Here is a 21341-nt window from a genome sequence, read left to right on the forward strand (position 1 = left end):
TGCCTCCCAGGTTCAAGCTATTCTCCTGCCTCAGCCTCCCAAGTAGCTGGGATTACAGGCATGCACTATCACACCTGGCTAATTTTTGTACTTTTAGTAGAGACAGGGTTTCACCATGTTGGCCAGGCTGGTCTTGAACTCCCCGCCTCAAGTGATTCGCCCACGTTGGCCTCCTAAAATGCTGGGATTACAGGCATCAGCCACCACACCTGGCCGAAAAAATCCTTAAGTTTTTCTAATACACGAACTTCCTAGTTAGCACTCAGGCCATACACACAATCAGGCCCACGTACCCGATTTCCAAGGTCTCTCCTCGAATCAGACGTAACTTCCGGAAGAAGGAAAGTGACACCAGAGCGTAGGATCGGCGGATTTTTAGATACCCTGAAATTTCTTCAATGAGGCCGAGGTTGGCTTCTAGCTCAGCTGCCAGATTGTCTAAGGAAAGGAGAGAATATCCAGTGGGTTTCTATAGACATATTTCAATCTTCTCATGATTCTCCATGGTGAGAAGATAACCCTCAGGCTGCAAATGACTGGACATACCCAGGTCAAAACTCATCATGCTTAGAACACAATTTGAAGTCCTTAGCATTCCTTAAATGGGTCAAGCATACTTCTGCCCCAGGACCTTGGCACTGGCTGCGTCTGTTGCTCAGAATATTATTCCACCATATATCTTCTTGGCTTGTTCCATCATCATCTCAAACCCTCCTTTCCCACAACAGAGAACCAGAGACTTCTCTAAAATAGCAACCCCCAGCTTGGTGCTGGTGGCTCACACCTGTAATACCAGCACCTTGGGAGGGCGAGGCAGGTGGATCACTTGAGGTCAGGAGTTCAAGACCACCCTGGCCAACATGGTGAAACCCTGTCTCTACTAAAACTACAAAAAAAAAAAAAAAAAAAAAAATAGCAACCCCTTTTAGTCTCCATTTTAGAGGTTGACAAATGACAGCCCACCGGCCAAATTCTACCTGTTTTGTAAATAAAGTTTTATTGGAACAAAGCCATGCCTGCTAGCTGACATGGGTCTATGGCTGTTTTCATATTACAATGGCAGAGTTGAGTGGTTATGGCAGAGACTGCCCGGCCTGCCAGGCTGAATATATTCATGAAAGAGCCCTTTATAGGGAAAAGTTGCCCATTTCCATTCCACCTAATACCCTGCTGCACTTCCCTTCACAGCACAGACCACAACCTGACCTTACAATATCTGTCGATTTACTTATGCGCAAAAATCCATCAAGGTAAGGACTTTCCCTTACTCACTGTGAGTATTCAGTACATGTTCGCTAAAGAAATAAACAAAGGAATGCCTTTTTGCCTGACATGGTATTTCTTTTCTTTTTTTTTGAAATGGAGTCTTGGTCTATGGCCCAGGCTGGAGTGCAGTGGTGTGATCTCGGCTCACTGCAACCTCTGCCTCCCAGGTACAAGTGATTCTCCTGCCTCAGCCTCCCAAGTAGCTAGGACTACAGGCATGTGCCACCATGCCCAGCTAATTTTTGTATTTTTAGGAGAGACAAGGTTTCACCATGTTGGCTGGTCTCAAACTTCTGACCTCAAGTGATCCGCCCACCTCAGCCTCCCAAAGTGCTGGGATTACAGGCATGAGCCACAGCGCCTGGCTTTTTTTTTTTTTTTTTTTTTTTTTTGAGATGGAGTCTCACTCTGTCGCCCAGGCTGGAGTGCAGTGGCGCGATCCCAGCTCATTGCAACCTCCACTTCCTGAGTTCAAACGATTCTCCTGCCTCAGCCTCCTGCGTAGCTAGGATTACAGGCACGCACCACCAAGCCTGGCTAATTTTTTTGTATTTTTAGTAGAGACAGGGTTTCACCATGTTGGCCAGGCTGGTCTTAAACTTCTGACCTCAAGTGATCCACCCGCCTCGGCCTCCCAGACTGTTGGGATTACAGGCATGAGCCACTGCACCCAGCCCTGAGATTTATTTCTGAAAACACAGCCTGCAGTTCTGCAATAGGGCATATTGCCTGATTGTTAAAAACGACGATTCCAAAGCCAGGTGGGGTGGCTCGTGCCTGTAATCCCTGCACTTTGAGAGGCTGAGGCAGGAAGATTGCTCGAGCCCAGGAGTTTGAGACCAGCCTGGGCAACATAGTGAGAACCTGGCCCTGGGAAAAAAAAAAAAAAATTAGCCAGGCACAGTGACACCTGCCTGTACTCCCAGCTACTTGGGAGGCTGAGGTAGGAGGACTGCATGAGCCCAAGAGTTTGAGGCTACAGTGAGCTAGAGTTGCCCCACTGTACTCCAGCCTGGGCAATGGAGCAAGACCCCATCTCTGAAAATAAAAATAAAAATAAATGTAAATGCAGATTCCTGATGCCCCAACTCCCAACGTAGAAAATGAGAATCTCAAGGTTAGTAAGGCCAAGACTGAGCTGTTCATTTCAGGTTTTGAGGCAGACTCCCAGCATGGTTCTATGCATGGGGGAGCCACTGAATGACCATCCTAAAAGTGCTGTAGGAGCACGCAGCAGGGTCTGCACTGCTTTTCTTCCCCGCTCACAGCTCAGAGGGACATGGAGCCCAACAGGCACCCCCGACGCCCACACAGAGACACTCACTGCCTCCTCGAATGTTGATGATCAGACTCCCGTTGATGACGGTGCATCCTCGGAGCTCCTGGGCAGACGTCACCGAGTCGATGGTCTTCTCGCCTTCTAGGAGGTGGCACACCTTGGGACAGGGACCCAGGCATGGGGTGCACAGCAAGCTAAGGATGGAGCAGAGAGAGAGAGAAAGAGAAAGAGAGAGAGAGAGAGAGAGAGAGGGGTCAGGGTATCCAAGGTCCTTCAGACATCTCAGGCATCTTTCTGCCTGATATGATATTTCTTTGTGTGTGTGTGTGTTTGTGTGACAGAGTCTCGCTCTGTTGCCCAGGCTGGAGTGCAGTGGTGCGATCTCAGCTCACTGCAACCTCTGCCTTCTGGGTTCAAGAGATTCTCCTGCCTCAGCCTCCACAGTAGCTGGGATTATAGGTGCCCGCCACCGTGCCTGGCTAATTTTTGTATTTTTGAGTAGAGACGGGGTTTTACCATGTTGGCCAGGCTGGTCTCAAACTCCTGACCTCAAGTGATCCACCTGCCTCGGCCTCCCAAAGTGCTGGGATTACAGGTGTGAGCCACTGCACCCGGCCCTTTCTGCCTGAGATGATATTTCTGAAAACAGTCTGCCGATCTGCAATGGGACATATCGCTTGATTGTTAAAAATGTAGATTCTGGAGCTGGGCGTGGTGGCTCCTGCCTGTCATTCCTGCACTTTGAGAGGCCAAGGAGGGAGGGTTGCTTGAGCCTGGGAGTTCAAGATCAGCCTGGGAAGACAGCACACTATGCAGGGTCTCAAGTGATGGCATAAGTCCATCATGCTACGGCAAGGTCTTCTGACCTCAGCATTGTTCACATTTGGGGCCAAGTAATTCTCCACTGTGGTAGTGGGGGTGGCATCCTGTGTATTGGAGGATATTGAGCAGCATCCCTAGGCTCCACTCACGAGCTGCCAGTAGCATCCCTCCCACAAGTTGTGGCAATTAAAAATGTCCTCCAGGCCAGGCAAAGTGGCTCATGCCTGTAATCCCAGCACTTTGGGAGTCTGAGGCGGGCAGATCACCTGAGGTCAGGAGTTCAAGACCAGCCTGGCCAACATGGTGAAACCCTGTCTCTACTAAAAATACAAAAATTAGCTGGGTGTGGTGGCAGATGCCTGTAATCTCAGCTACTCAGGAGGCTGAGGTAGGAGAATCGCTTGAACCTGGGAGGCAGAGGTTGCAGTGAGCCGAGATAGCACCACTGCACTCCAGCTGGGAGACACAGTCAGACTCCATCTCAAAAAAAAAAAAAAAAAAAAAAAGTCTCCCAACATTGCCAAAAGTCCCCTGGGGAGGGAGGATGCCAGATTGTCCCCAGAAAAGAACCACTGCCTTAAGTGAGAGAATTATGCCATTAACCTATGGTTGCAGGTCTTCTTGCTTTTACCCCAAAGTGACAAGACTCATATTTTACCCCAAAGTGATGGGACAGGACTCCTGCTGGACCCCACAGTGATGGGATTCACACCATATCCCATGGAGGCAGGACCATGATCTACCCTGTGCATGACAGCAATGGGACTCATAGCATTATCGTGGCGATATGTTTTGGATCTGTGTCCCCACCCAAATCTCATGTCAAATTGTAATCCCCAATGTGGGAGGTGGGGCCTGGTGGGAGATGACTGGATCATGGTGGGCGGAGTTCTCATGAATGGTTTAGCACCCCTTGGCAGTGTGTAGTGAGTGAGTTCTCACGAGATCTGGTTGTTTAAAAGTATGTAGCACCAGCCGGGCATGGTGGCTCATGCCTGTAATTCCGGCACTTTGGGAGGCCAAGGCGAGCGGATCACTTTAGGCCAGGAGTTCGAGACCAGCCTGGCCAACATGGTGAAACCCCATCTCTACTAAAAATACAAAAATTAACCAGGTGTGGTGGTGCCCACCTGTAATCCCAGCTACTGGGGAGGCTGAGGCATGAGAATTGCTTGAACTCAGGAGGTGGAGGCTGCAGTGAGCTGAGATTGTGCCACTGCAGCCCAGCCTGGGTGACAGAGTGAGAATCTGTCTCAAAACAAACAAACAAAACTATGTAGCACCTTCCCCCTTTCTCTCTTCCTTCAGTCATGTAAGATGTGCCTACCTCCCCTTTGCTTTCCGCCACGATTGTAAGTTTCCTGAGGTCTCCCCAGAAGCAGAAGCTGCTATGCTTCCCGTACAGCCTGCAGAACTGTCAGCCAATTAAGCCTCTTTTCTTTATAAATTACCCAGTTCCATGTATTCTTTATAGCAGTGCAGAAATGGACTAATGCATGTGGTAATAAGAATGTGCCGTTACCTTGAGATGATGGGCCTGATGTGGCAGAACTGACAGTTACCCCAACATGGCAGAATTCAACCTGCTACTCCAAGGAGACAGGACATTTGCTGTTCTGTGTGGGATGTGATGCAACTACGGCTGTAACATGACCCCATGTTTAATGGCAAGTGACTTGGGCAGCCTTTGGTTTTGCCAGCCTGCAGCCTGATGCCATCAAATTCACAGCCCCCAGGAGTCCTTTGGGAACCAGTCCTCCCCAACACGGGGTCTCTGAGATCAGTTCTTGGTTGCCAAAGCCCTTCTAGATCCAGGATGGGCACAAGATCCAAGCCAAGCTGAGCACCACCTTCTATTCCTGTGGGAGCTCAGAGGTGGTGGGTACAGAACTTAAGTCAGTGCAGTGAGGGTTTTGCTAGAACATGCTGGAAGGGGAAATTGTCTTCCTTCTGGAGTATCTAAGGGTTTTGCCATCTTGCTAGCATGGGGTGAAGGGTGAGGGAGAAGCTGCCTGAAAACAAAACCAACAAAGAGGAAAATAAAGATGAAGGAGACTGATCAGGTACATCGCTTAAGCTTCTTGATACAGCTATACCTGAACCAACTCCCTGAACTTTTTGGTTATGGGTACCAACAAACTCCTTTAATCTTGGTTAAGTCAATGGTTTTTCTGTTTTGTTTTTGTTTTTGTTTTTTTTAAGATGGAGTCTCACTCTTGTTGCCCAGGCTGGAGTACAATGGCACGATCTCAGCTCACTGCAACCTCCGCCTCCCAGGTTCAAGTGATTCTCCTGCCTCAGCCTCCCGAGTAGCTGGGATTACAGGCATGCACCACCATGCCCCATCTAATTTTGTATTTTTTTTTTTTTTTTTTTTTTTTTTAGTAGAAACAGGGTTTCTCCATTTTGGTCAGGCTGGTCTCGAACTCCCAACCTCAGGTGATCCACCCGCCTCGGCCTCCCAAAGTGCTGGGATTACAGGTGTGAGCCACCGTGCCCAGCCAGTTAAGCCAATTTGAGTTGGGCTTCTGGTGCATGAAACCACAAGATTCCCAACTGTTACAGTCTCCATTTCTTCATCTGAAAATAACACCACCAACGCCACAGCTTGTGATGAGGAACTCAATGAAGCATACCACAAAAGCACTTCGCACACAGAACACAATTTTATCCGTTGCTACAAGGGTCATTTTTTTATTGGTGGCATCCTTGTTGCTGCTGCTGTTGTTCTCACACTCCTGGGTATTCAACTCTTCAGAATGATTTTTGTGACTGTAGGATCATAAAGTATGTATCTGGTCTTCATCCCGGTTCTTGGCACAGAGCTTCAAAAACCCTTGGAACTTTCTGAGTCACAGGAATGCTTTTGTTAGGAGTGTTAGGAATGTCGGGGTGACTTGTGGGGGGGGGGCCTAGATAACATGAGGGTGGGGGGGGTCACCAGAAAGAACAACCCTGTGATCGGAGGGTTGGGGCTTTTAGGACCTCCAGGGAGAGGAGGGGGCTGGAAATGGCAGTGTTCAATCACATGGTCAATGATTTCAATCAATCACGCCTAAGGAATGAGACTCCAATTAAAACTCTGGATACTGGGCCGGGTGCAGTGCCTCACGCCTGTAATCCTAGCACTTTGGGAGGCTGAGGCAGGTGAATCACGAGGTCAGGAGTTCGAGACCAGCCTGGCCAACACGGTGAAACCCCATCTCTACTAAAAATACAAAAATTAGCCGTGCGTGGTGATGCATGCCTGTAGTCCTAGCTACTTGGGGGGCTGAGGCAGGAGAATTGTTTGAACCTGGGATGTGGAGGTTGCAGTGAGCTGAGATTGAGCCACTGCACTCCAGCCTGGGTGACAGAGTGAGACTCCGTCTTAAAACAAACAAACAAACAAACAAAAACTCTGGACGCTGAAGCTCAGTAGTACTTCCCAGCTGGTGGACACACCAGTATGTCAAGAGGGTGATACATGCTGTTGCCACGAGGAGGCAATATGGAAATTCTGCATCTAGAACGCTCCCAGATCTTGCCGTATGTGTATCCTTTATAATAAAACTGTAATTGTATAGCAGGGTTTTTAAATTTGAGACAAGATCTTGCTCTGCCACCCAGGCTGGGGTGCACTGGCACAATCTTAGCTCACTGCAGCCTCGAACTCCTGGGCTCAAGCGATCCTCCTGCTTAAGCCCCCCAAGTACCTGGGACTACAGGCATGCACCCCCTCACCTGGCTAATGTTTTTAAATTTTTGTAGAGATGGGATCTCACTATGTTATCCAGGCTGGTCTCGAACCTCTGGGCTCAAGTGAGCCTCCCACCATGGCCTCCCAAAGTGCTGGGATTACAGGCATGAGCCACCACACCTGGCCAGGTTTATTTTCATTCTGTGAGTTCCTTCTAGTAAATTATGAAACCCAAACAGTTTGTGGGAATCCCCCAATTTAGAGCCAGTTAGTCAGAAGTGTGGGTGGCTGGGGGATCCCCAAGATGCTGCCAGTGTCTGAAGCAAGGGAAATCTCATGGAGGGCTGAGCCTTAAACTTGTGGCGTCTGATGCTAACTTTGGAGGCGGGTGGTGTCAGAACGGTGTCGCAGTACACCCAGGTAGTGGCAGAACAGCTGAGGCAGAAACAAAACACTGACCAAATGTTTGACTTCTTTTATTGCCTCTATTCTTATTATGTGGCAGGCAATGCTCTAAGCCTGGAGTTGGCAAACAGTGGGCTGGGAGCCAAATCCAGTAGGCCACCTGTTTTTGCAAATAATATCCTATTGGAATATGGCCACATTTATTGGTTAGTATATCGTCTAACCCTGCTTTCACGCTGCAAAGGCAGAGTTAAGTAGCTCCAACAGAGACCATATGGCCCTGAGAGCTGAAAATATTTACTATCTGGCCCTTGGCCAACCCCCGTTCTCAGCTGCCGGTATACATGAGTGAACAAAGCAGATAATATGCTTTCCCAGTGGGAAATTATAAATGACCATGAGTTCTTTGCAGCCTCTCCCACCAAGAAGTGGAGTCTATGTTCCCACCTGTTGAATCTGGGCTTGGCCATATGGCTTGCTTTGGCCAATGGAATATTTGCAAACGTGATACAAGCTGAGGCTTGAAAAGCACTTGAACATTGAGGTCTGCCCTTCCTGGCTGCTGGGGTAAGAGACTTATGGAGAGAGACCCCCACTGACCATCAAAGACACAAGAGGCTCCCCTAAACCATCAGCCGTAGCTAAACAGGCCCAGGCCAGACAAACCTTCAGTCAACACATAAAATCATCAGAGCTCCTAAAGGAGTGTTTTAAGCCACTAAGCACTGAGGTGGTTTTGTTACGCAACAAGAGCTAGCTGATACACTCACAAAGCTTATCATCTGGTTGGGGAGAGTGAATAAATTGACAACAAAGGCTAGGTACAGTGGCTCAGGCCCTGTAATCTCAGCACTTTGGGAAGCCAAGGTGGGAGGATCACTTAAACCCAGGAGTTCAAGACGAGCCTGGGGAATATAGCAAGACCCCCAACACTACAGAATTTTTTTTTAGCCAGGTGTGGTGGTGTGTGCCTATATAGTCCCAGCTACTCAGGAGGCTGTGGCAGGAGGATCTCTTGAGCCCAGGGGGTTGCGACCACAGTGAGCCACGTGGGTGCCACTGCACTCTAGCCTGGGTGACAGACCAAGACCTTGTCTCAAAAAAAAAAAAAAAAAAAGACAATAAAAATATCAGCTAGTGACAAATCAAAGAGTTAAAACTAAATGATGTGACAGAGAGTGCACGGATGATTGACTCAGACGGGAAGGATTTGCCAAGGAGGTAACTTTTAAGCTGCCATCTAGGTGACCAGGAGAAAAAGTGGATCATTCTCAAATGCAGGGACAAGCATTTTAGGAAGAGGGAACAGCTAATGCAAAGGCACAGAGGAAAGCGGATGTAGCAAGTTGCAGGAAAAGCTCCTGCGGTAATGGCCACCACGGCCAAGGGGCACCGGAATGAAATGAGAATGAGAACTGGCCGAGCCTTCCCGATGAGGAGTTTGGATTCTGTCCATTGGTCTTGGGAAGCCACTGGAGGGTTTTAGGGAAGGACATGGCATATGATCAGATGACCACTTTTATTTTTTCTTTTGAGACAGAGTCTCACTCTGTCGCCGAGACTGCAGTGCAGTGGCACACTCTCGGCTCATTGCGACCTCCACCTCCCGGGTTCAAGCAATTCTGCTGTCTCAGCCTCCCGAGTAGCTGGGATTACAGGCGCCCACTGTAATCCCACGCCTGGCTAATTTTTGTATTTTTAGTAGAGATGGGGTTTCACCATGTTGGTCAGGCTGGTCTCGAAATCCTGACCTCAGGTGATCCACCCACCTCGGCCTCCCAAAGTGCTGGGGTTATAGGCGTGAGCCACTGCACCTGGCCCAGGTGGCCACTTTTAACCAGTGTCACTAGAATGGAAGCAGGAGCAAAGAGATTGTTCAAGGGGACTGGGTCAGACCAGACATGATGGTGAAATAGATGGAGGTGTAGACAAATTTGAGACCTCAGCTTAATAGGAAGAAGTGAGAGAGGCCAAGAAGAATCAAGGATTTTAGGTAATTCTCCCCTTCCCAGTGGATACCCCATACGCATTGAAAATTTATTCATCACAAATATCTGGTCCTTCTCATCTCAGGAAGCAGCACTGTGCTATTACATCCCAGCAGGTACTTTGGAACGACAGTAGATGGTGAGACCTTTTTTTTTTTTTGGAGATGCAGTTTCACTCTTGTCACACTTGCCTGGGGGCTAACGTGCAATGGCGTGATCTCAGCTCACTGCAACCTCTGCCTCCTGGGTTCAAGCAATTCTCGTGCCTCAGCCTCCCGAGTAGCTGGGATAACAGGTATGCATCACCATGCCCAGCTAATTTTTTTTTTGTTTTTGTATTTTTAGTAAAGACGGGGTTTCACCGTGGTGGCCAGGCTGATCTTGAACTCCTGCCCTCAGATGATCCGTCCACTTCGGCCTCCCAAAGTGCTGGGATTACAGGATAAGCCACTGTGCCTGGCCAAGGCCTTTTAACATGGGTTCCCAGAACTCTGCTCTGAAAACATCAAGAACTCCTTCCCAGATAAGCCACCAGAATGGAAGAAAACATCTGGCCCTATTTGATATCAAACCACATTAGAAAATGCCACAGTACTATTAAGTCTTTCATAAGATAAAAAGAAAAGCTTCAGGCCAGGTGCGGTGGCTCATGCCTGTAATCCCAGCACTTTGGGAGGCCGAGGTGGGTGGATCACTTGAGGTCAGGAGTTCAAGACCAGCCTGGCCAACATGGTGAAACCCCGTCTCTACTAAAAATACAAGAAAAATTTAGCTGGGTATGGTGACAGATGTCTGTAATCCCAGCTACTTAGAGGCTAAGGCAGGAGAATCACTTGAACCCGGGAGGCTGAGTTGCGGTGAGCCAAGATCGCACCATTGCACTTCAGTCTGGGCAACAAGAATGAAACTCCATCTCAAAAAAACAAAAGCACAAACAAAAAAAAATTGGCCAGGCTTGCTGCCTCACACCTGTAATCCCAGCTACTTGGGAGGCTGAGGCAGGAGAATGGCTTGAACCTGGAAGGCAGAGGTTGCAGTGAGCTGAGATCATGCCACTGCACTCCAGCCTGGGTGACAGAGTGAGGCTCTGTCTCAAAATAAATAAATTAATTAATTAAAAGCTTCAGAAATAAAAATATTAATTTTTTTAAACCTACGCAATAAAATACGGTGACAATGCACCCCCCTCTCCTTTGTTTTCTTCCGTTCAGGAAAGGTCCCAGATACCAAGGATGTGCAGTCAATTTCTCAGGGTTTCTGTTTTAGCATCTCCTGCATCATCAGTGAGAAAATCAAAGGAGGTTGCTATATTTCTCAGGCCATAGTTAAGGTGAGGGAAAAATGCCTTTTATTTAAGGCCAATGTCTTTTAAACAAACATCTTGCCAGAAGATATTAACCCATTTTTTTTTATTTCAATTGTGATTTTAAAAAGAAAGAAATGAATCAAAAGGAATATGGTCATTTCCTCAATCTTGGGAATACACTGGCCAAAAAAAAAAAAAAAAAAACCTAAAACAAAAGTCTGTCTGGTATGCAAAGGTGATTTATAGACCCTTTTGGTCAATAAAGCCAAAAGGTTTTTTTGGTAGGTTTTTATCAACAACGAGCAAAACAAAACATATTGTACTTGCAGGTTTCACAAACACTCAAAGAAAGAGTCATAAGAACTGAAATTACAGCTTGTTTTCCTTCCCGCCCTCTCCACCCAGGGAAATACAATTTCCCACCCCAACACTCTCGCTTGGCTAATTCTCAAGTCTGAAGAGGAAGATACTTTACGTAAGCAGGTCAGCTCAAGGCCTCTTGATGTGTGTCTGTTTCTGATTTGTTTTTGTGTTGTTTTGTGGTGTGTGTGTGTGTGTGTGTGTGTGTTTTAAAACAAAACATAAAACCTCAATACAAAAACCAGGAAACAGATTTTTGCAACTCAGTTACGGCCCCAAAATAGCTCATGGAAGAAGCTCACAGTACGAACAGAAAGTCTGCGATGTGCGTAGGAAATCTGACTCACTGTCGAAGAGAGAAAACCCTGCTATTTCTCACCCAAACGGCAGGAAATGGTTTGATTATACTGTCCTTCAGAGAACAGCAAAGCCCTGAGAATAATGCAGAAGCGAGTCTCTTCCTCCTGGAGACAGTATGTTCTGGGCTAATCTTGGCACACCACCAGGCTACAGGTCAGGGAAGACACGAAAGACCTTGGTATATCCTTTATGTGACAATGATGAAGCTACATCAGTGAGGACAGGCCACGTGGAGGATTTTAGGGAAAACCAAGGACTCTGTCCTTATTATATTTTCTTGTTCTGAAGCCAACCACAGAAAGCTTAGAACTGAGGTCCACAATGCCAGACTGGGTGCGGTGGCTCACACCTGCAATCACAGCACTTTGAGAGGCCAAGGCAGGTGGACCACCTGAGGTTGGGAGTTTGAGACCAGCCTGACCAACATGGCGAAACCCTGTCTCTATTAAAAATACAAAAATTAGCCGGGCATGGTGGCAGGCACCTGCAGTCCCAGCTGCTTGGGAGGCTGAGGCAGGAAAATCGCTTGAACCCAGGAGGCAGAGATTGCAGTGAGCCAGGTTCGTGCCACTGCACTCCAGCTTGGGAGTCTTGCGGCAAGACTCCATCTCAAAAAAAAAAAAAGAAAAGAAAAAGAATGGTGGGCACAATGCCAGAAGTATATACTATCTGGTCCTTTAGAGAAAAAGGTAGTCAACTCCCGCTCCCAAGCCCAGGACCAAAACAGGGTGCAAAAGTAGCATCTGAGAGCAGAGACCTCACTCATAGCCAATTAACCCTGGGTTTGCACACAGTTTTAACAAGCGGCATCGTCACAACCAACCCCACGTTCCTTCTCCTCTCGGCTGCCCCCCAGACCCACATCCAGAACTCACTTGCTGGAATTCATCGTGTACCCGGAGGGACACTCAGGGATGCACTTGTTGTTGTGAATGACGTACTGGTGGCAGCCCTGCCTCCGCGAGTTCTTGCATTTGTGGTGCAGGTCCTGGCAGAAGCTGAAGTTCACACAGCGCCAGTCCTGGAAGTGGTAGTACGGGGGCGGGCAGGTCTCCACACACCTGCCGTCCAGGTAGAAGTTGCGGCAGGCCACGCACTTGGTGGGGTCGTCGGGCTGAGAACAGTTGCCCAGGCACTCGCTGTGGCAACAGAGGCCTTCGGCGGTGCAGCCGTGTGACTTACAGATGGTCGGGCAAACTGGAGAGAGACAGAGAGAGAGAGGGAAATAAATAAATAAATAAATAAATAAATAAATAAATAAATAAATGGCTTTGTCCAATTCCTGTCTGCATATGCAGCAATTCTGGATCAGACAGTGAAAGCCAACCAAATACTAACAATAAAAGCGGCACGTCTACATCATTACCCACATGTCAGACACATCTATTAACTGGTTTAAGCCTCCAAACCATTGGTGTGCTTGTAGATGTTTAACAGCTGCTTGAGGGAGGGGCCCAGGGAGGCCCAGATTTATACAGCATTTGCCAATTTCCATGGTGTAAATATTCCTACCAGTGGTGGATTTCAGGCTACCAACATGAAGTTACTAAACATAAGCTGACAAAAGATACACAGTAGCATTCCTCTAAGTAGTATTTATAAGTACACACAAAATGTATCTACTATTGACACAAAAGTAGTAAATAACCTCAACAGCACAAATAATAGGAAAACATCCTACGATATTAGGAGGTGGTGAGTTTTGAGTGTTTGTTACTTTTAAAAAGCTTTGTTAATTTAAAAACTTTTGTTTTTAATGTAATTTGTTTAACTGTAGGTTTATGTAATTTTTATGAATATCTATGTTTAACAAATGGCTCACAAATTGCCTGAAAATTTCACCATTGGCTCCAGCAAGCCAACTCCAGCATGCTGCTGCACCCCACATGTGAAGTAGATACACTGTTAGCTCCTTTATTTTTTTGTTTTACAAATGGGGAAACTGAGGTACAGGGAGGTTAAGTAACTTGCCCCCAAACCACTGGTTGCTTCAACAGACATTTGCTTGCACTAATCTAGATACTGTGGCCACTATGGGGAAAAAGTGGCTGCAGATCCTGCCTTTGGAAGCACAAGGTCTAATGGAGGAGACATGTTAGTTACTTAAACATGCAAATGTGGCTTGGTGTGGTGGCTCATGCCTGTAATCCTAGCAATTTGGGAGGTCGAGGCGGGTGGATCACCTGAGGTCAGGAGTTTGAGACCAGCCTGGTCAACATGGTGAAACCCTGTCTCTACTAAAAATACAAAAATTAGCCAGGTGTGCTGGTGCATGCCTGTAATCCCAGCTGCTCAGGAGGCTGAGGCACGAGAATCACTTGAATCTGGGAGGTGGAGGCTGCAGTGAGCCAAGATCGTGCCACTATACTCCAGCCTGGGCAACAAGTGCAAAATTCTGTCAAAAAAAAAAAGAAAGAAAGAAAGAGAGAGAGAGACAAAGAGAGAGAGAAAAGGAAGGAAGGAAGAAAAAAAAAAAGGCTGGTTGTGGTGGCTCATGCCTGTAATCCTAGCACTTTGGGAGGCCAAGGTGGGCGGATCACCTGAGGTCAGGAGTTCCAGACCAGCCTGGCCAACATGATGAAACCCCATCTCTACTGATGATACAAACAATTAGCCGGGTGTGGTGGTGGGCGTCTGTAATCCCAGCTACTCAGGAGGCTGAGGCAGGAGAATCGCTTGAATCTGGGAGGGGAGGTTGCAGGGAGCTGAGATCATGCCACTGCACTCCAGCCTTGGTGACAGAAGGAGACTCTGTCTCAAAACAAAAAACGAAACAAAACAAAAAATAAGAAAGAAAGCTGGGGAGTGTTCTTCACCCCAAATCCCCAGACTGTGATTCTCAGCACAGTGGATCCCACCGGCCAAACTCAGGGAACAGAAGTGGCCCCAGAAGCTACATCCATATATGAACAGCACCATCTGGTCGAACTTTCTGCGATGACGGAAATGTTCTCTATCTGGGCCATCCAACATAGTAGCCACTTCTCCCCTGTGGCTTCTGAATGTGCTTAGTGCAACTAGGAAATCCAATTTTTTTTTAATTGTGGTAAAATACACATAGCATAAAATTCACCATTGTAATCATGTTTAAATGTATAGTTCAGTGGTATTAAATACTTTTATGTGGCTATGCAACCATCACCACCACCCATCTCCAGAACTTTCTCATCTTAACCAAACTGAAACTCTGCCCCCGTGAAACAGTCACATTCATCCTCCTCCCCAACTCCTGGCACCTCCCATTTTACTTTCTTTTTCTTTTCTTTTTTTTTATTTTTATTTTTTGAGACGGAGTCTTGCTTTGTTGCCCAGGCTGGGGTGCAGTGGCACGATCTCAGCTCACTGTAACCTCCGCCTCCCCGGTTCAAGTGATTCTCCTGCCTCAGCCTGCAGAGTAGCTGGGATTACAGACGCCCACCACCACGCCCAGCTAATTTTTGTATTTTTAGTAGAGATGGGGTTTCACCATGTTGGCCAGGCTGGTCTTGAACTCCTAACCTCCTGATCCTCCTGCCTCACTCAGCCTCCCAAAGTGCAGGGATTACAGGCGTGAGCCACTGCGCCCGACATCCCATTTTACTTTCTGTCTCTGTGACTCTGATGACTCTAGGAACCTCATATAAGTGGAATAATATAGGATTTATTCTTTTTTTTTTTTAATTTATTTTGAGATGGAGTCTCACTCTGTCACTCAGGCTGGAGTGCAGTGACTCGATCTCGGCTCACTGCAACCTCCACCTCCTGGGTTCAAGGAATTCTCCTGCCTCAGCCTCGAGTAGCTGGGATTACAGGTGCCCACCACCACGCCCCGCTAATTTTTTTGTATTTTTAGTAGAGATGGGGTTTCACCGTGTTGGCCAGGCTGGTCTCGAACTCCTGACCTCAAGTGATCCACTCACCCCAGCCCCCCAAAGTACTGGAATTACAGGTGTGAGCCACTGTGCCCAGCCTAGCTGCAGTATTTTACATTCCCACCAACAGTGTACCAGGGCTCCAATTTTTACCAAGGAACAAAACTTTTAACTGCATTTCATTTTAATTTCAGTTTAAAATTTTTAAAAAGTTTTACATTGATACACAATATTTTACACATTTATGGGGTACTTGTGATATTTTGTCACAGGGATAAAATGTGTAACGATTTCTTTTTTGGGTGTGTGATGGGGTCTGGCTCTGTCACTTAGGCTCTGGGGTACAGTGACACAGTGACAGTTCACTGCAGCCTCAATCTCCTGGGCTCAGGTGATCCTCCCACCTCGGCCTCTTGGGTAGCTGGAATAATGGACACGTGCCACCACGCCCAGCTAAGTGTTTAATTTTTTGTAGAAATGGGGTCTCGCTATGTTGCCCAGGCTGGTCTCGAACTCCTGGCTCAAGCGATCCTCCCACCTCAGCCTCCCAAAGTGCTGAGATTACAGGTATGAGCCACTGTGCCTGACACAATTCCAATGTTTACTAGCCACAGATGACTACCGTCTCCCACACGAGACAGTTCAGGCATACGGAATAAAAGCCAACTCCCTACAGGCCTTGGGGGGTCTAATCGCTGCCAGTCTTGCTAAATTCTTCTCCCAGGCTGGCCTCCTTTCTGCACCTCCCACCCACACACACCCAGGCTCAGCCCTACCTTAGGACCTTGCACAAGCTGTTCTGGGTGGAGCACCCTGGTCCCTTGTCCCCTTGTGACTTGCTCCTTTGCATCCTTCAGGTCCTTACACAGATCTTCCCTGACTTCCCCAGCAGAAGTCACCCTTCCTGCTCCATTCATAAGCTAACACATTATCTCATTATATTTTCCTTACGGCATAGATCACTCTTGAAAATTATCTTGGGGCTGGGCGCGGGGGCTCACACCTATAATCCCAGCACTTTGGGAGGCTGAGGTGGGTGGATTATTTGAGGTCGGGAGTTCAAGACCAGCCTGGCCAACATGGTAAAACCCCGACTCTACTAAAAATACAGAAATTAGCTGGGCGTGGTGGTGGGCGCCTGTAATCCCAGCTACTCAGAAGGCTGAGGCACGAGAATCACTTGAACCTGGGAGGTGGAGGTTGCAGTGAGCTGAGATCATGCCACTGCACTCCAGGCTGGTTGACAGAGTGAGACTCTGTCCAAAAAAAAAAAAAAAAAAAAAAAACAAGAATTAGGAAGTTCTAATAGGGCTAAGCACAGTGGCTGATGCTTGTAATCCCAGCACTTTGAGAGGCTGAGGTGGGTGGATCACTTGAGGTCAGAAGTTCAAGACGACCAGCCTGATCAACATGGTGAAACCCGTCTCTACTAAAAATACAAAAATTAGTCGGGTGTGGTGGTGCTTGCCTATAATCCCAACTACTCGGGAGGCTGAGGCAGTAGAATCGCTTGAACGCAAGAGGACTTTGCAGTGAGTCAAGATTGTGCCATTGAACTTCAGCCTAGGTGACAGAGCGAGACTCCATCTCAAAAAAAAAAAAGGGAGGGGGGATTGTTAATAAGAGTCCCTTCCTTCCTTCTTAAGGCTGTTGCAAGAAATAAACAGGATGACGTCAGTAACACATCAGATTCTTTGATAGAGACATTTTTAGGCTTGATAGAAATTAACTACAGAGGGTATCTATAATTATCATAATTATCAACATCATTAACACTGATCTGTCTCTGGGAACCTGAGGGCTGAAATTCAATTGAAGGAAGCAATATACAAGGCAGACAACAATGATCCAGGACCCACGGAGTTCCAGCACTCTGGCAAGGACACACACACAAGAGGAAGGGGCTTGTTTCCTGGGCTGGAGCCACTTCAGAGGGTCAGCCCTTTCATTCAAAAGAGGCGTCATCAATGGCCTAACACAAACCTCTCAAACACATAAGTCCTTCCGGCCTAGACAATGGGAAGAAAAATTATCCAACCATTGCAAACAAGGCCAGAGGCTGCGAGACTTTGCAATCCTGTGTTGGAGCCCTAGCTGACAGGCCCATCTGAGCTATTTCATTTGTCAGCACAGGAGTTGGTCAACTTTTTCTGTAAAGGGCCACAAGCAAATACTTGAGGCTTTGCAGGACATATGGTGTTGGTTGAAACTACTCAACTCTGCCACGATGGCATGATAGCAGCCACAGACATATGTACATGAAGAGGCATGGCTAGGTCCAATAAAACTTTATTTATAAAAGCAAGTGATGGGCCAGATAGTTTATCAACCTGCACTAGTTAAATGTACCTGTAATTGATTTTACTATTTCTTTTTTTTTTTTTTTTGAAACCGAGTCTTGCTCTGTTGTCCAGGCTGAAGTACAGCAGTGCCATCTCCGCTCACTGTAAACTCTGTGTCCCAGGTTCAAGCAATTCTCCTGCCTCAGCCTCCTGAGTAGCTGGGATTACAGGCACCCACCACCATGCCTGGATAATTTTTGTATTTTTAGTAGAGACTGGGTTTCAGCATGTTGGCTAGTCTGGTCTTGAACTCCTGACCTCAAGTGATCTGCCCACCTTGGCCTCCCAAAGTGCTGGGATTATAGGCATGACCCACTACGCCTGCCCGATTTTACTATTTCTATTAGGGACTAGACTCAAGGAAATTAGAGTTAACTTACAGACAGATATGCTACAAATTATTTTCATCTCAGAGAAAAGATACTCTCAGCTGGGCATGGAGGCTCATGCCTGTAATCCCAGCACTTTGGGAGGCTGAGGCGGGAGGATTGCTTAAGCCCAGGCATTCGAGACCAGCCTGGGTAACAGAGTGAGATCCTATCTCTCCTTGCCGAAAAAAATCATCCCCAAAGATTACAGCTTCATTGTCCTATGGGACATTAAGCAGCCTCACAGCTAACACTGCCTTCTTATTTCAGTGACTATACATGTTTTGGCTTTATAATCCTGCTGTTCCCTCACTAATGGGTTAAATAAACATGCTGACCTGTGTTCTTTGGTGGTTTTTTTTTTTTTTTTTGAGACAGAGTCTCACTCTGTCGTCCAGGCTGGAGTACAATGGTGCGAACTCAGCTCACTGCAACCTCCGCCTCCCGGGTTCAAGCAATTCTCTGCCTCAGCCTCCTGAGTAGCTGGGATTACAGGTGCCCGTCATCACGCCCAGCTAATTTTTGTATTTTTAGTAGAGATGGGGTTTCACCACGTTGGCCAGGCTGGTCTTGAACTCCTGACCTCGGGATCCACCCATCTTGGCCTCCCAAAGTGCTGGGATTACAGGCATGAGCCACCGCGCCCAACCAATTCTTTGAAGACTATCCTTCGAACACTATAAGCCCATTCCAGGTGTTTCCAACTCTGTAGGGAGATGTTGATCAAACTACAAAATTTCACTTAGGAGAAATAAGCTTTAGTTATGTATTGGACGCAATGGTTGCTATAATAAGTAATAGTGCCCTGGACATTTCAAAACTGCCAAAAATGTAGATATTTTTAACCATAAAACAATGATAAGTATGTGAGGTGATAGCTTTTAAATTGGCATGACTTAATAATTCTACAATGTAAACAGATATCAAAACATCACATGGTACCCCATAAATATGTAACATATACAATTATTATTTGTCAATTTTAAAAAAATAGAGGCTGGGCACGGTGGCTCACGCCTGTAATCCCAGCACTTTGGGAGGCCGTGGCAGGTGGATCACCTGAGGTCAGGAGTTCGAGACCAGCCTGGCCGACATGGTGAAACCCCATCTCTGCTAAAAATACAAAAATTATACAGGCGTGGTGGCAGGTGCCTGTAATCCCAGCTACTTGGGAGGCTGAGACAGCAGAATTGCTTGAACCCGGGAGGCGGGGGTTGCAGTGAGCCGAGATTGTGCCACTGCTGGAAGAGAGAGTGAGACTCTGTCTCAAAAAGAAAGAAAATAAAAGAGAAAGAAAGAAAGAAAAAGAAAGAAAGAAAGAAAGAAAGGAGGGAGGGAGGGAGGGAAGGAGGGAAAGAAAAGAAAGAAAAGCCACTCGGGGTGGCCACTGCACCCCCTAGCTGAGTGGGAGTCCTCTAAACTGGTGCTGGACGTTTCCACATACTCTTGCTCCCCATACTGGTTCCTCTGAACTCGGATTGTTAGACAGAATGTGAAAAGCTCCACATGAAAATCACAAGCCTGCCAGGCACAGTGGCTTGTGCATGTAATGGCACTTTGGGAGGCTAACACGGGAGGATCTCTTGAGTCCAGTAGTTCAAGACTAGCTTGGGCAAAATAGCCAGACCCCTGTCTCTACAAAAATAAAAAAATTAGCCAGGTGTGATGGTGCACACCAGTAGACCAATAGTCCCAGCTACTCGGGAGACTGAGGTGGGAGGATTGCTACAGCCCAGGAGTTTGAGGCTGCAGTGAGCTGTGACTGCACCACTGCACTCCAGCCTGGGCAATAAAGCAAGACCCTATCTTTAAAAAGAAGAGAGAGAGAAAAGAAAGAGAGAGTGAAAGAAGAAGGGAAGGAAGGAGGAAGGGAGAGAGAGAGAAAAGAAAGAGAAAGACAGAAAGAAGGAGGGAAGGAAGGAAGGAGAGAGATGAAAAGAAAGAAGGAGGGAAGGAAGGAGGGAGGGAGGGAAGAAAAGAAGAAAAGAAAAGAAAAATCACAAGCAGCCCAGGGTGGGGAAAGGGCATGACACAAATGAACTAGCCACAAAACAGCAGCTTCTTCTGGTGAGACAGACCGCAAAGTGAAGACATTATGAAAGCCACGTGTCATGCAAGATGAGAAACAGCCCCAGTGGAGGACGGGGTTGACTTTCCTCTCCCTGTGCCCCTGACCTGATCCCCCTCATTGACACATAATGAGCCCAAGTGTCCGTTCCTGCCCAAATTCTGGTTTGGGGTAGGGACAGTCAGCCGCCCAGGCTGTGTCTGCCAGAGAAGATGGCAGACTTGCAGGAAAATGCCAAACCGTCCGGGAGCTGTCACTCCCTCACACCTGCACACAAGTGCTGCTGTGTATGTAGGGAACATCTACCCAGACCTCCCCTCTCCAAAAATGCAAGTTCTGTGTCCATCCGCGGTCTCCCCTTCAAAGCCACATTGAGCTGCTGGTCCCAATTTTCCCCCAGTTCTCCCTAAACCTCCCAAAAGCTCCTGGGTGAGCACACAGAAGCAACTATCATCTTCCTGAAACTTTCAGCTGCGGTGGCTTTTTCACTATACACTGCTGAGAAGATCAGGGACTAAAATCTAACTAAATTGACGGAGGAGAAAGGAGACCGCTGTGTCAGAGTCCTCTGGTGGACCCTCCCCAAGAAAGACAATGTCCCCACTAAAGGACCCCTTCCCTAGACAGAGGGAGTCACAGAAACACCAATTTGCTTCAGGGAGGCAGTTCAAAGCAAAGGAAGGAATCTTGCACCAAGAGGCAAGTGCAATTTGATGCAGTGTTTCTTTTTTTTTCTTTCTTTTTTTTTTTCCCAGATGGAGTCTCACTCTTGTCCCTCAGGCTGGAGTGCAGTGGCATGATCTCAGCTCACTGCAACCTCCGCCTCCCGGGTTCAAGAGATTCTTCTGCTCATGCCTGTAATCCCAGCACTTTGGGAGGCTAAGGTGAGCGGATCACGAGGTCAGGAGAGCCAAACCATCCTGACCAACATGGTGAGACTCCGTCTCCACTAAAAATATAAAAATTAGCTGAGCATGGTGTCGCGCACCTGTAGTCTCAGCTACATGGGAGGCTGAGGCAGGAAAATCACCTGAACCTGGGGAGCGGAGGTTGCAGTGAGCTGAGATCACGCTACTGCACTCCAGCCTGGCGACAGAGTGAGACTCCATCTCATAAAAAAACAAACAAAAAAACTAGGGGCAGGAGGGGGGAGGACACATGGGACATATGTCCCTCTGAAAGGGACACAAAAAAGTGCCCTATTTTATTTTTATTTTTTACTATGTATGTGTACTATCCTGTCAAAA

The 21341-nt window shown here is 47.4% G+C and overlaps 1 protein-coding gene across 2 annotated transcripts in view; it reads right to left on the minus strand.

Annotated features, from left to right (window-relative positions):
- Positions 1-21341, minus strand: part of INSR (insulin receptor) — a 184803-nt gene that overhangs the window by 61113 nt on the left and 102349 nt on the right. For both annotated transcript variants that reach the window (XM_034945359.3, XM_034945358.3), the window contains exons 3-5: positions 12341-12662; positions 2591-2739; positions 294-438 (exon numbers count right to left, since the gene is read on the minus strand). In XM_034945359.3, the coding sequence (XP_034801250.1) occupies positions 294-438; positions 2591-2739; positions 12341-12662 (616 nt within the window). The remainder of the gene's footprint in view (positions 1-293; positions 439-2590; positions 2740-12340; positions 12663-21341) is intronic.

Source organism: Pan paniscus, chromosome 20 (assembly GCF_029289425.2).
Source record: "Pan paniscus chromosome 20, NHGRI_mPanPan1-v2.0_pri, whole genome shotgun sequence".
NCBI classification, from domain to species: domain Eukaryota; kingdom Metazoa; phylum Chordata; class Mammalia; order Primates; family Hominidae; genus Pan; species Pan paniscus.